This window comes from Ambystoma mexicanum, chromosome 3q (genome assembly GCF_040938575.1).
Source record: "Ambystoma mexicanum isolate Mex_15411 chromosome 3q, UKY_AmexF1_1, whole genome shotgun sequence".
Taxonomy (NCBI): domain Eukaryota; kingdom Metazoa; phylum Chordata; class Amphibia; order Caudata; family Ambystomatidae; genus Ambystoma; species Ambystoma mexicanum.
Window position 1 is genome coordinate 1135957799 of NC_090926.1, and position 15719 is coordinate 1135973517.

Genomic DNA, 15719 nt, shown 5'->3' on the forward strand with positions numbered 1-15719 from the left:
AATCAAGAAACAGCTCTCGAATGACTTGGGAGTGTGCATTGACTTAAGCAGTTTGAACCTGGAAGTGATAACGGACAGCCACCCCCTGCCCCGTATCAACAAGCTCTTCCTCATGAAGGAAGCAAGATTCTTTTCAAAGCTGGACATGCAGGATGCATACCACCAGATCAGGCTTCAAAAACACTCAAGGCCATTAACAGCATTCATCACTCTCGTGGCACTTTCCAGTTCACACGGATGCCATTTGGATTGTCCACTGCTGCATCAGCATACCAAAGAAAGATGGGCTCGCTGTTGTGTAACATTGGCAATGAGTCATTCCAAGATGATTTTCTCATATATGCGGAAGATGCTGAAACACATGACCTTGTGTTGAGTAAAGTACTCCACGAGTTGCAAGAGGCCGGGGTGAGGCTGAGGTATGAAAAATGCACAATCAGGGTAAAAGAAGTTGAGTACTTGGGGTACAGAATATCTAGAGAAGGAATAAGTCCTAAGAAGAATCTACTACAGGCCGTAGTGAAAGCCCCTGCACCTACAAACAATGGACCAGCAGAATATTATGCAAATTTGTGCATGGTTTTCGGAAGTAATGGTGCTGCGCAGAGAACTTTTAAAGAAAGGAGCTGAATATGGTTGGCGACAAGAACAGAATAATGCTTTCGAGGAGGTGAAGGAGAAAATAATTGGTGCACCATCTCTACAACTGTTTAATCCTCTGAGGAAGACATGCATCATAACAGATGCCAGCGCCTATGGGATGGGAGCAATGCGGACGCAAAAGAAAGGTGACATAGAACATGTTGTAGCATTCGCATCCGAGGGGCTGTACAATGCAGAGAATAATTACCCAGTGGAAAAAGAAATGGTGGGATGCGCCTGAAACGGGTATGAGGAAAATAATTCAATGCAGAGCCCATGCGGGACACCTAGGAAACAACATGACATGGCGTCTAGTGAGAGACGCATACTGGTGGCCAGGTATGGATTATGATATTCGAGTGATGATAGAGAGATGTTACGGATGCTTGAATAGTGGCAAGTGCCTAACTGTAAGACAAGCACCATTAATTCCGACAGATCTACCAGAAGGGGTGTGGCACAAATTGTGACTAGATTTCATTGGACCATTGGAAGCCATGTCACCCGCTCATCGGTATGGAGTGGTCATGATGGACGATTTGTCAGAATGGGTAGAAGCGTATTTTGTACCGGACATCGCCACAGCAACAGTTATAGAGGTACTCACTGCAGTGTTCCAATGAGAGGGCCTACCCAAAGAAATAGTAACAGACAATGGTTTCCAACTAGTATCGCATGAAATGGAGATTTTTTATCTAGGATAACAATATCAAGCAGATAAAAGCCTCTCTGTACCACCCACAGGCCAATGGACTGATTGAAAGAACCAACAGATTCATCAAAAGGATCTACAATTGGCCAGGGCTTCTGTCATGGACCCCCACAAGACAGCAAAGTAAGCTATAGTGCTCACCGCCTCGCTCCAGATGGTATTACCAATGTGTCACCATTTCACATGCGAAGAGGAAGAGCAGCGTCCACTCTTGTACCTCCATGGCTGATCAAAGTGACGGAGGATGACATTGTGAATATGGAGGACATAGTGTGGAGAATAAAAAGAATCGATGCTTTTATGAAGAGTTGGAGTGATAGGAATAGGGCAGCTCTGCGAATGGAATTACAGGAAGGGGATTTAGTCAAGATGTGACTACTGCATTAGGGCCAAGTCACAGGTTCAAGCTACAGCGAACCCATTCAAGTGGTACAAAAGGGAACCAATCGTGTCTGCACTCAAGATGGGAAAAGATGGAACTTGGATAGAGTTGCCATGTTTGAGAGAAGATCCAGTGAGTCCGGAGAATCCAGTGAGAACGAACCGACATCTCGATATGACATTCATGTGGAAAACAGTGGCCATGACGAGGTGTTAGAACCTAAAAATTAGACTGAAGAGAATGTAGCCAGCATGGGATGATAGAGTGAGCTACAAAGGGAATGGAACATATTGAGGGCAGAAAATTGTAATGAAGGAAGAACAAATTCAAGAGTATCCAACATCGTGAACTATGAAGGTCGCCTACATCGTGAGAGATGTCATCCGATGAAGTATGAGGACTTTGTGATTGAGTTGGACCAAGCTGTTCATTGAACGGAGGCATGTGGCGATGGAGTCTCACGAGAGATGAGGCAAGCAGCCACCTCGCGAGACACCAGCGAGCATGCGCGAGAAGGCAAAGGCGAGAGAGACACTCACGGCGCAGAGAGTGGAGGAGCTACAGCACTTTGCCGCTGCTCCTAATTTGAGAGCCTAAATGGATTGTGAACTGCAATAATACCACCAAGCAGCAAGGATATTAAAGAGACATTGCGGACAGTGAAGAAATTGTCTATTGTAAATAGTTGTGTGCACCTTAGTGCCAGGCTATTATGCAAGTCTATGCAAAAAGGACGAGCATACTCAAGTTATCAGATCTCACAGCATGCAGTACAATGTAACCTCCTGTGTAAGCATCCAGAGATTTGGTGATTTGTTGGCAGGTTCTCCTGAAGTGGGAAGAGTTGAGTGCTTAGTTGGCAAAACTCAAGTAGGCAACATTACAAGTATGTATGTGTTTAAGTGAGGGCTTTGGAATCGGTGGGTGCATGGGTGGGTATGTCTGTGTCTCTGAGGTTTCCATGGTGAGCGGCAGGCACTACTGTCCTGCCATGTATTTGAATTTCTAGCCTCTGTTTTGCTCTGCGGGTTACGTGGACCAATGTAAAACTATGAAATCTCTGAAGACATAATGTGCTGTGAGAAAAATCACAGGAACATCATGAGACTAATAATAATGTAATCCACCTGCACATGAAGGTAGACACAAGATATTGAAAATGGCAACAGATAATGGCAGACTATTAATGTAATCAGGTTGCAATATAATTGCAAGGCATGGCATGCAGTCAGAAGACAGTGTCAGATAGCTGGGTGGTTAGAGCGCTCACTGCTACAAAATGAGTGGGGCAGTGGGGTCCAAAGCAGGAGACATGCTTCTGTAGTGATAGGAATAGGTGCCTGTGTTTGAGGTTTTGCCTTTGTCAGTTCAGTGAATTTCTTCTCGGGTGTCACCTTACATGTTAAAGTGACCAGCAGGTTGCTAACAGGATTGCTCCTACATTGGCAAATACGAGCCTTACTGAGCACAGTCAGTACAAGTGTTATTTCAGTAGCAAATGACAATGAGAAATTAAAGCCAGCACAAGTGTACATACAATGGCAAAATACTGGCATATATTGTGAGCAGAATTATTATGAAGCTTGTTTTACAGTGGCAATGCAGGGATATATTGTGAGCGAAGACATCATAAAAAACCATTGGAAAATGTTCCTGTGCACTGTTGGCTAGCTGGTATCTATTGCATTTTTTCAAGTGCTACCTCCCATAGCCAATTATAATTTGTATGGCTTTTTACAGTTCTTGATTGGGAGAGGCTTCCTCGCTAATCACAGTTGCTTGTGCCTTTTAGTGAGAAATATTTAGGCATCTCAAGTGAAATAATCCACTACCCGCCACTGCTATTATGGTAAAACACTTTGAGTGAGGGAATTTTTACCAACTTCGTGAGCTGACCTCTGCTCCCAATTCTGCTATAATAGTAGATTCTAATATCACCATGTGTAATGGCAATGGATGATTTGATCTCGGAGGGATGAAGGACTGTGTCAACAATAAAATATGCAAGAAGCACACACATTTCTGGATAAGGGGTCAACACACGGAGCTATGTGACGGCAGCTCCTTGCAAATGTCTATATAATGCCTACAGAAAAACGGTAGCTGCTAGCTTTGACAATGCAGGCTTTCTCTTTTTCTTGGTATCAAAACTACTTATTCACTTTGCACTGTTGAGTATCCGCTATCCAAGATCTCCAACACTAGAACACCTCATATATTATTATGGAATTCAAGAAAAGATTGTTTCTAATTCAATGGTCTATTTAGGTAGTTTGTGCACTTCTGACAAGCATTTCAATAATACCAATACATCACTATATGCAACATAAATTTACCTGGTTGGACTGATTCTTGCACATTGCAATCTTTTCATTATCACAGTTTAAAGTAATTTCTGTAATAAAGATGTAACAAAGAGTGAATTTACTTTTATGTGAATGAAGCAAAAGTGGTGTAAACAAGACAGAATAACAATAAAGACAAAATATAGAAAATAAGAAATATTTCATATCTAACAAGAAATATATATTTGTTAATAAAAAAAGGGCCTGCTATTGTTAGAAACCACACTGGAAAGAGTGTGGAGTTGCTACAGTATTAGTTTGCTTAAATTTCCCATAAAAACATATTGTGACACAGATAGAATTGAAGGTGTCTGGGAATAAAGTAGGTAATAAAAATAACTAAGAGAAAGCTTATGCAAAGAAAAACAGTTTTTGAAAAAATATGAGAACATTGAAATTGAAGGCATAGTAAGGAAAACAGTGGTGCATAGCAATAGTACAATAATATCTTACAATATTTAAATTCAATCTGTGTATTTATACAACCATATACATTGTATAAAGAGCATGAGAACAATACAACCAAAAAGAATACAACCATAAAATGGAAAGCATACAGTAAAAAACAAATTTAATGAACAAAGAGGTACTTCATGCATTTCGTTCCCAGACTTAACGGAAAAAAAGTTTACAAAAAGAGGGGTCTTCAGGGTAAACTTTCAGAAATTAGAGAAACGCATGTAAAAACAGCTTAATGAGACAGAAGAAAGCAGCTTCACAAAATGTCAGCTGAAATTGTTGAAATTACATGGAAAATATCAATATAGGCATCCAAGTTTATATACTTTTTTTCATGAAGTTAAAGATTTTCCAATTTAATTGTCTTTTGCTCCACAATGAACTGGTCTCCCTGAAGAAAAACTTGGTTGTCCAGGAGCAACATGGACTGAGCTCAAATTCTTAACCTTTACTAAGTGTGCTGGGGATGCAAGTATAACAAGTTTCAATTAGAAAACTATAAGTGTTAGGCAGCTTGACGTCCAAACCGAGATCATTATATAAATATTGTAGTCTATTCAACTAGCAACTAATACACATCTTCAGAATTAAAACTAAGGGGAGAGACACAAAATTAGTTGGAATATTTTTTCAATAAAGGCAAAGGGACCTACAGTTTTTTTATTTATTTATTTGTGGGGTTTGTGAGCAAGGCTCACCGGGAGTCGTAGTGGTCTACAGACAATAGATGAGGGAATTACAACAATTAATAGTACTGTAGCATATAAACAGAAAAATGATGAAGCACATGAAGGCAAATTGGACGTTTTGGGATTTTTTGGCCATCATAAAATAGAAACTGTACCTAGAGGTGGCTATAGGGAGTACTTACTTAGACAACAGAAAACCAAATATATTCTTGATTTCAAAACACAGAATCCAGTGGGACATAATGTTGACGAAGAGTTGCACACCTTTCTGGGTACCTCGTGTGCATCTAAATTTGCCCTCATGGTATACAGAGGATTGAGTTCAGCATGATTAATGAACAATCCGCAGTCTATTGTTATCATGTTACGAACTGTGCTATTGACTGTTCTAGAGATATGTGAGTTGACCGATACATTGCTGAATGTAATGTAAATGCTTTGTGCCTTTTTTCTTTTAGATACTTGACTATATAACACTATATGCTCCAACTTTATGGAACTCTCCTCCCCCTCGAAGTGGGAATCTTCCTTGCGTCTCTGGCTCCAATAAGGCATTAAAAACACAGAGCTGCAGGGCCCGATGGGGTATGCAATATATTGTTAAAACAACAGCCTGAGCTTTGGGCCACGGCATTACACCGCCTATTTACCCAAATAGGTGTGTCAGGTGTAGTGCCTCAGTCATGGCAGACAAGTCATATATTGACTATCCATAAGAAAGGGGCATGGGACTGCCCAAGCAATTTTAGGATGCTCGCAATGCTTGATGCGTCATCAAAAATATTTGCAAAGGTTATTCTACAAGAATTGACTGTGTGGATTGCGGAATGTAATATCCTTCCACCCAATCAAATTGGATTTCGAGCTAAGTCGGGCACCTTGCACGGGCAGTTGTTGTTAACTACCGCAGTTGAACATTCATGGAGTCGTCGCAACCTTGATGTATATTGTGTATTTATTGATTTTTCTGCTGCGTTCGATACGGTGCTGAGAAATAGACTGTGGAAAAAGCTGTCTGATTGGGGCATTCCACCTGGCCTCTTGAGGATGCTAATGTTGTTGCATTCTGACACTTCAGTGCGTATTCGTTTGAATGCAGCGGGGAAATTGTCAGCTTCTATGATGACTTTTAGCGGTGTCAAACAAGGGTGTATGGTCGCAGCGACACTGTTTAATTTGTATCTTGCAGACATGGGAAAAGCTTTCTGTATAGCAGCAGCTAACCCAGTGAAGATCACTGAGGTGATTCTTGGATGGTTGGCATATGCCGACGACCTAATTCTGCTTGATTATACACCGGCTGGTCTTCAGTTGATGCTAGATGCTCTAAGCAGTTATTGTATCGACAACGGCTTACAGATCAATCTAGACAAAAGTAAAGTGATGGTCTTCACAAAAAAAAGGTGTTCTCAAAAATATGTGTGGTCACTGAATGGTGAAATCTTAGAACAAGTAAATACTTATAAATATCTTGGCATCACTGTAGATGAACTTGGAAGGCACACTGGTCTATGCTTCAAGCTCGGTGCATGGTATCTACCAATGCGCTGAGCATTTTCATCGGAAGTAATAGTGGTTATTCAGTATCTGCAGTACTGACAATTTATATTGCAAAGATAAGAGCAGTCCTATTGTATGCTATTGTTATATGGGGCCATAATTTAATCAAACTTGTTGAAAAATTCGAAGTTTGTTTGCTTAGGAAGCTGCTTCGATTACCCAAATGTGTAAGTGCGGAACACATATACCTTGAACTTGATCTGGTGGCAATCTCCTATGTATTTGTTAACCATTGCGTTATTAACTTTGAGAAGCTGAAACGTCTCCAGATAGACACAATCATTGGTGCATATATGGTTGCCTACTTGCGCCTAGTGCAGAACTCTAAATTTGGAATAATGGGCAAACTACAAAAACTTCATAGCAAATGGGATTGCCAGAATTCCCCATATAGATTGATGAGTATGCCCCTCATGAAGTTAAAATTAAAGCATGTACTGAAGGAAGTCTGCTATGAACAGCAGATGATAAACCTATCCACAAAAACATTTAGTGGAATCTATTATAATGAGCGCTCATCACGTTGCAAACTCCCTAGTTATATTAATGCATACCCGAGCCCTCAAACGGTGCGGCAATATTTGTTACTAAAATTTAATATTTCTGAGGCATTGGAAACACATGGAACACAAATGGGTATTCCTCGTGACATGCGTTTCTGTCGACTGTGCGGCCATAATGTCACAGAGACACTACACCACTTGCTAATTGTATGTGATAGTCTGTATGCATTGCGATACAAACATATGAAGTCATATAATAATACCATTAATCCTGACGAAATTGAGACACTGTGGCCATTGTTTATGAGTGGTAATGACATTAATCTAATTTATTTTATGGTGACATTTTATAAGAAAATTGTATTGATATTACATTGTATTGTATAATTATGTAGGGTACCTCAAGACTGTCGTATGAAATCAAATGTGTTTTTTAATGTGAGTTATTAGTAAATTGGTATATAATCTTGTATTTTAATACTGTAATAATGTGTAATCTCGGTATATAAAACATTTGTTTTGTTATATGTATACCTAATAAACTATTAGAACTATTAAAAACACACCTTTTTAATTACAGCGATAGTTTTTTCTTCCCTTTTCCGCTTGCTCCCTGGCTCAATCTCTCATCTTCCTTTTGACCAGGCTTTGTCTTCCTGCACATTTGTCATGAGACTATGCAAGAGAGTCAAATATTGCGACTTCGACCATTCAATGGAAGACGCATTAAAGTCACAAGTAATTGCTGAATTTTGCTAAAAACTGCTACAAAAGACCCGATCCGTGGAAAAGGTTCTAATGTTTGCAAGGGCTGACCTGGCATTTCTGAACAAGATAAAAATCACGTTTCTGAGCAACATAATGGCGTTTCTGAGCAACATAAAAATCACGCAAACAGCGTCTGCAGCACCTATTTGCCAGGTGCTATCGTCAGACAAATCAACCAGCAAACAACAAGGCAAATGTTACCGGTGCAGAGACAACGTCCCCCATGTTGGCCAATGTCCGTCGATTGGCAACTCATGCAACGACTGTGGAGGTGAGAACCATTTTCAACCCATGTACAAGAACATCAAATATTTCCGCAATCAGCAGACCGCAGAAGGTCTGGCAGGAAAGCTGATGGTCCTTGCTCAAGAAAATGGAGATATCCCAACTCCAGACAGAAGGGTTCCCCAAGCAGACATTAAGATTTGCCTTGGAGGGCCAGGAGACACACTGAAAACAAGGAAGAATCTTGCAGAGCGTCCACTCGAGGAGAAAGTCGACGCGCCAGAAATTAAGATACATGGCAGTTTCTCAAAGACATCAAGATGTCTGACTCTTCATCGAGCAGTGATCGAAAATGAGGGTATGTCCACGCCATAGGGAATAAGACGGCAGTGGAATACAGCCCGACATTATTGCTTCAACTTAACAGAAGTGCACAAGAATGTCTAATTACACAGGTCCAACAGTCAAAAGTGAAGACATGTTCTGAGGGCTCAAACACACTGGGAAATTGAGACATCCCGTCATCGACATATATCCATATATTTGTGAAAGGTGAAGTGCCACGAGGAAGAATACTCAGTTTCAGGTCCGCCATGCAAATGAGGTTGGCCCACATAATGTATCAAATCATGTCGGCCTACACCACAAACCGCAAGGATATGATCGCTAAAAAAGATCCAGTTGCTATTCACAGGGCTGGGAAAACTAACGGCAGGGAAAATCAAATTACATATCAATCCTGACATGAAACCAGTTTCACAACATTATTGGGGCAATCCATTACATATTCAAAAACAAGTGGAAGATGAAATACAAGCATTATTAAATCAAGACATCATTGAACATGCAACAGGGCCCATGCAATTGGTCTCTCCCATTGTACCCGTACCCAAAAAAGAAAACGGGGGCAAAATTCAAATATGTGTGGACATGCAAACACCCAAGAATGACGGACATGATGCATCTAACGCATGGGTTGAAGGTAGTCCCCAAATTGGACTTAAATAAAAGATACCACCAGTTAGAGTTACACCCTGAATCTCTCTATATCACCACCTTCCACACTCAGCTGGGGATATTCGGGTATAAAAGACTCACCTTAGGGGTCTCATCAGCGGCCGAAATGTTTCAAAACTTACAGGGTAATTCATAGAATTTCGCAGAAAAGTGTCGCAAGCGGCTGGCGCAGAGTGTCCGCGTGCGATTGTCTGCGCCAGGCACGTGCGCTAAAACCGATTTCCGCGCACAGCGTATTCATGGATTTTAGGCTCCCAAACCAGCCGTGGCGCAGAGTATCGCAGCGACCCTGCAGCAGCGCCAGTAACGCCCCCAAGAACGCCCTCGCACAAGGAAAAGCCATCAAAATCGCTAAATCATCGCAAAGGGCTGCGCTAACCCTGGACCAGTTTACAGGGCTGCCAAACAAGGAACGCAAAGCGGGTAACGTGCATATCAGGGGTACGCGTGAAGTTATACACGCGATTAGCCAGGGTACGTGTATTACAGGGGTACGCGGGAAGTTCTACACGCGATTGGCCAGGGTACGTGTATTACAGGGGTACGCGTGAAGTGTTACACGCGATTAGCCAGGGCACGTGTTTCACAGGGGTACGCGGGAATTATCACACGCGATTTGGCTGGGTACGTGTATTACAGGGGTACACGGGAAGTTTTTCACGCGATTCGGGTGGGTACGTGTATTACAGGGGTGCGCGGGAATTCTCACATGCGATTTGGCCAGGTACGTGTATTACAGGGGGGCGCGGGAATTATCACACGCGATTTGGCTTGGTACGTGTATTACAGGGGTGCGTGGGAAGTTACACACGCGATTAGGCTGGGTGGGTCCTCACAGGTGTTCCCTGTACACCCTCGATGGCCCCTGCAGGCAGCCCACAAAACAGGGGACTACCCTGCACACCTGCTCATGTCCCCCTGCACCCCCACCCCCCAGCAGTGCAGGGGCAGCCTCCACCAGGCCCCCACCCATGTCTCCCACCACCCCCACCCCCCAGCCACCAGGGGCACCCTCCACCAGGCCCCCACTCATGTCTCCCACCACCCCCACCCCCCAGCAGTGCAGGGGCAGCCCCCACCAGGCCCCCACTCATGTCTCCCACCACCCCCACCCCCCAGCAGTGCAGGGGCAGCCTCCACCAGGCCCCCACTCATGTCTACCACCACCCCCACCCCCCAGCCACCAGGGGCACCCTCCACCAGGCCCCCACCCATGTCTCCCACCACCCCCACCCCCCAGCCACCATGGGCACCCTCCACCAGGCCCCCACCCATGTCTCCCACCACCCCCACCCCCCAGCCACCATGGGCACCCTCCACCAGGCCCCCACCCATGTCTCCCACCACCCCCACCCCCCAGCAGTGCAGGGGCAGCCTCCACCAGGCCCCCACTCATGTCCCCTATCACCCCCACCCCCCCCGCCACCAGGGGGCAGCCTCCACCAGGCCCCCACCCATGTCTCCCACCACCCACACCCCCCAGCCACCAGGGGCACCCTCCACCAGGCCCCCACCCATGTCTCCCACCACCCCCACCCCCCAGCCACCAGGGGCACCCTCCACCAGGCCCCCACCCATGTCTCCCACCACCCCCACCCCCCAGCCACCATGGGCACCCTCCACCAGGCCCCCACCCATGTCTCCCACCACCCCCACCCCCCAGCAGTGCAGGGGCAGCCTCCACCAGGCCCCCACTCATGTCTCCCACCACCCCCACCCCCCAGCCACCAGGGGCACCCTCCACCAGGCCCCCACCCATGTCTACCACCACCCCCACCCCCCAGCAGTGCAGGGGCACCCTCCACCAGGCCCCCACTCATGTCTCCCACCACCCCCACCCCCCAGCCACCAGGGGCACCCTCCACCAGGCCCCCACCCATGTCTCCCACCACCCCCACCCCCCAGCAGTGCAGGGGCAGCCTCCACCAGGCCCCCACTCATGTCCCCTATCACCCCCACGCCCCCGCCACCAGGGGCACCCTCCACCAGGCCCCCACCCATGTCTCCCACCACCCCCACCCCCCAGCCACCATGGGCACCCTCCACCAGGCCCCCACCCATGTCTCCCACCACCCCCACCCCCCAGCAGTGCAGGGGCAGCCTCCACCAGGCCCCCACTCATGTCCCCTATCAGCCCCACCCCCCCGCCACCAGGGGCAGCCTCCACCAGGCCCCCACCCATGTCTCCCACCACCCCCACCCCCCAGCCACCAGGGGCACCCTCCACCAGGCCCCCACCCATGTCTCCCACCACCCCCACCCCCCAGCCACCAGGGGCACACTCCACCAGGCCCCCACCCATGTCTCCCACCACCCCCACCCCTCAGCCACCAGGGGCACCCTCCACCAGGCCCCCACTCATGTTTCCCACCACCCCCACCCCCCAGCAGTGCAGGGGCAGCCTCCACCAGGCCCCCACTCATGTCTACCACCACCCCCACCCCCCAGCAGTGCAGGGGCACCCTCCACCAGGCCCCCACTCATGTCTCCCACCACCCCCACCCCCCAGCCACCAGGGGCACCCTCCACCAGGCCCCCACCCATGTCTCCCACCACCCCCACCCCCCAGCAGTGCAGGGGCAGCCTCCACCAGGCCCCCACTCATGTCCCCTATCACCCCCACCCCCCCGCCACCAGGGGCACCCTCCACCAGGCCCCCATCCATGTGTCCCACCACCCCCACCCCCCAGCAGTGCAGGGGCAGCCTCCACCAGGCCCCCACCCATGTCTCCCACCACCCCCACCCCCCAGCCACCAGGGGCACCCTCCACCAGGCCCCGACTCATGTCTCCCACCACCCCCACCCCCCAGCAGTGCAGGGGCAGCCCCCACCAGGCCCCCACTCATGTCTCCCACCACCCCCACCCCCCCAGTCACCAGGGGCACCCTCCACCAGGCCCCCACTCATGTCTCCCACCACCCCCACCCCCCCAGTCACCAGGGGCACCCTACACCAGGCCCCCACTCATGTCTCCCACCACCCCCACCCCCCACCATCCAGGGGCACCCTCCACCAGGCCCCGACTCATGTATCCCACCACCCCCACCCCCCAGCAGTGCAGGGGCAGCCCCCACCAGGCCCCCACTCATGTCTCCCACCACCCCCACCCCCCCAGTCACCAGGGGCACCCTCCACCAGGCCCCCACTCATGTCTCCCACCACCCCCACCCCCCCAGTCACCAGGGGCACCCTACACCAGGCCCCCACTCATGTCTCCCACCACCCCCACCCCCCACCATCCAGGGGCACCCTCCACCAGGCCCCCACCCATGTCTCCCACCACCCCCACCCCCCAGCCACCATGGGCACCCTCCACCAGGCCCCCACCCATGTCTCCCACCACCCCCACCCCCCAGCAGTGCAGGGGCAGCCTCCACCAGGCCCCCACTCATGTCCCCTATCACCCCCACCCCCCCCCCGCCACCAGGGGCAGCCTCCACCAGGCCCCCACCCATGTCTCCCACCACCCACACCCCCCAGCCACCAGGGGCACCCTCCACCAGGCCCCCACCCATGTCTCCCACCACCCCCACCCCCCAGCCACCAGGGGCACCCTCCACCAGGCCCCCACCCATGTCTCCCACCACCCCCACCACCCAGCCACCATGGGCACCCTCCACCAGGCCCCCACCCATGTCTCCCACCACCCCCACCCCCCAGCAGTGCAGGGGCAGCCTCCACCAGGCCCCCACTCATGTCTACCACCACCCCCACCCCCCAGCAGTGCAGGGGCACCCTCCACCAGGCCCCCACTCATGTCTCCCACCACCCCCACCCCCCAGCCACCAGGGGCACCCTCCACCAGGCCCCCACCCATGTCTCCCACCACCCCCACCCCCCAGCAGTGCAGGGGCAGCCTCCACCAGGCCCCCACTCATGTCCCCTATCACCCCCACGCCCCCGCCACCAGGGGCACCCTCCACCAGGCCCCCACCCATGTCTCCCACCACCCCCACCCCCCAGCCACCATGGGCACCCTCCACCAGGCCCCCACCCATGTCTCCCACCACCCCCACCCCCCAGCAGTGCAGGGGCAGCCTCCACCAGGCCCCCACTCATGTCCCCTATCAGCCCCACCCCCCCGCCACCAGGGGCAGCCTCCACCAGGCCCCCACCCATGTCTCCCACCACCCCCACCCCCCAGCCACCAGGGGCACCCTCCACCAGGCCCCCACCCATGTCTCCCACCACCCCCACCCCCCAGCCACCAGGGGCACACTCCACCAGGCCCCCACCCATGTCTCCCACCACCCCCACCCCTCAGCCACCAGGGGCACCCTCCACCAGGCCCCCACTCATGTCTCCCACCACCCCCACCCCCCAGCAGTGCAGGGGCAGCCTCCACCAGGCCCCCACTCATGTCTACCACCACCCCCACCCCCCAGCAGTGCAGGGGCACCCTCCACCAGGCCCCCACTCATGTCTCCCATAACCCCCACCCCCCAGCCACCAGGGGCACCCTCCACCAGGCCCCCACCCATGTCTCCCACCACCCCCACCCCCCAGCAGTGCAGGGGCAGCCTCCACCAGGCCCCCACTCATGTCCCCTATCACCCCCACCCCCCCGCCACCAGGGGCACCCTCCACCAGGCCCCCATCCATGTGTCCCACCACCCCCACCCCCCAGCAGTGCAGGGGCAGCCTCCACCAGGCCCCCACCCATGTCTCCCACCACCCCCACCCCCCAGCCACCAGGGGCACCCTCCACCAGGCCCCGACTCATGTCTCCCACCACCCCCACCCCCCAGCAGTGCAGGGGCAGCCCCCACCAGGCCCCCACTCATGTCTCCCACCACCCCCACCCCCCCAGTCACCAGGGGCACCCTCCACCAGGCCCCCACTCATGTCTCCCACCACCCCCACCCCCCCAGTCACCAGGGGCACCCTACACCAGGCCCCCACTCATGTCTCCCACCACCCCCACCCCCCACCATCCAGGGGCACCCTCCACCAGGCCCCCACTCATGTCTCCCACCACCCCCACCCCCCAGCAGTGCAGGGGCAGCCCCCACCAGGCCCCCACTCATGTCTCCCACCACCCCCAGCCACCAGGGGCACCCTCCACCAGGCCCCCACCCATGTCTCCCACCACCCCCACCCCCCAGCCACCAGGGGCACCCTCCACCAGGCCCCCACTCATGTCTCCCACCACCCCCACCCCCCAGCAGTGCAGGGGCAGCCCCCACCAGGACCCCACTCATGTCTCCCACCACCCCCACCCCCCAGCCACCAGGGGCACCCTCCACCAGGCCCCCACTCATGTCTCCCACCACCCCCATCCCCCCAGTCACCAGGGGCCACCTCCACCAGGCCCCCACTCATGTCTCCCACCACCCCCACCCCCCCAGTCACCAGGGGCACCCTCCACCAGGCCCCCACTCATGTCACCCACCACCCCCACCCCCCAGTCACCAGGGGCACCCTCCACCAGGCCCCCACTCATGTCTCCCAGCGTGCTACGTGCATTTCAGGGGTGCGCGGGAAGTTCCACACGCGAATAGCCTGGGCGCGTGTATTTCAGGGGTGCGCGGGAAGTTCCACACGCGAATAGCCTGGGCGCATGTATTTCAGGGGTGCGCGGGAAGTTCCACACGCGAATAGCCTGGGCGCGTGTATTTCAGGGGTGCGCGGGAAGTTCCACACGCGAATAGCCTGGGCGCGTGTATTTCAGGGGTGCGCGGGAAGTTCCACACGCGAATAGCCTGGGCGCGTGTATTTCATGGGTGCGCGGGAAGTTCCACACGCGAATAGCCTGGGCGCGTGTATTTCAGGGGTGCGCGGGAAGTTCCACACGCGAATAGCCTGGGCGCGTGTATTACAGGGGTGCGCGGGAAGTTTTACACGCGATTTCAGCAGGGTACGTGTATTTCAGGGGTGCGCGGGAAGTTCCACACGCGAATAGCCTGGGCGCGTGTATTTCAGGGGTGCGCGGGAAGTTCCACACGCGAATGGGCCAGTGCGAGCATGGTACGTGTATTACATGGGTGCGCGGGAAGTTCCACACGCAATTTCATCAGGGTACGTGTATTTCAGGGGTGCGCGGGAAGTTCCACACGCGATAGTCCCAGTGCGAGCAGGGTACGTGTATTTCAGGGGTGCGCGGGAAGTTCCACACGCGATAGTCCCAGTGCGAGCAGGGTACGTGTATTTCAGGGGTGCGCGGGAAGTTCCACACGCGATAGTCCCAGTGCGAGCTGGGTACGTGTATTTCAGGGGTGCGCGGGAAGTTCCACACGCGATTTCATCAGGGTACGTGTATTTCAGGGGTGCGCGGGAATTCTAACATGCGATTTGGCCAGGTACGTGTATTACAGGGGTGCGCGGGAATTATCACACGCGATTTGGCTTGGTACGTGTATTACAGGGGTGCGTGGGAAGTTACACACGCGATTAGGCTGGGTGGGTCCTCACAGGTG

General features: G+C 51.8%; 1 protein-coding gene across 2 annotated transcripts in view; it reads right to left on the reverse strand.

Annotated features, from left to right (window-relative positions):
• LOC138447681 (adhesion G protein-coupled receptor E1-like) overlaps window positions 1–15719 on the reverse strand; it is a 927425-nt gene that overhangs the window by 446770 nt on the left and 464936 nt on the right. For both annotated transcript variants that reach the window (XM_069603948.1, XM_069603946.1), the window contains one exon: window positions 4073–4131. In XM_069603948.1, the coding sequence (XP_069460049.1) occupies window positions 4073–4131 (59 nt within the window). The remainder of the gene's footprint in view (window positions 1–4072; window positions 4132–15719) is intronic.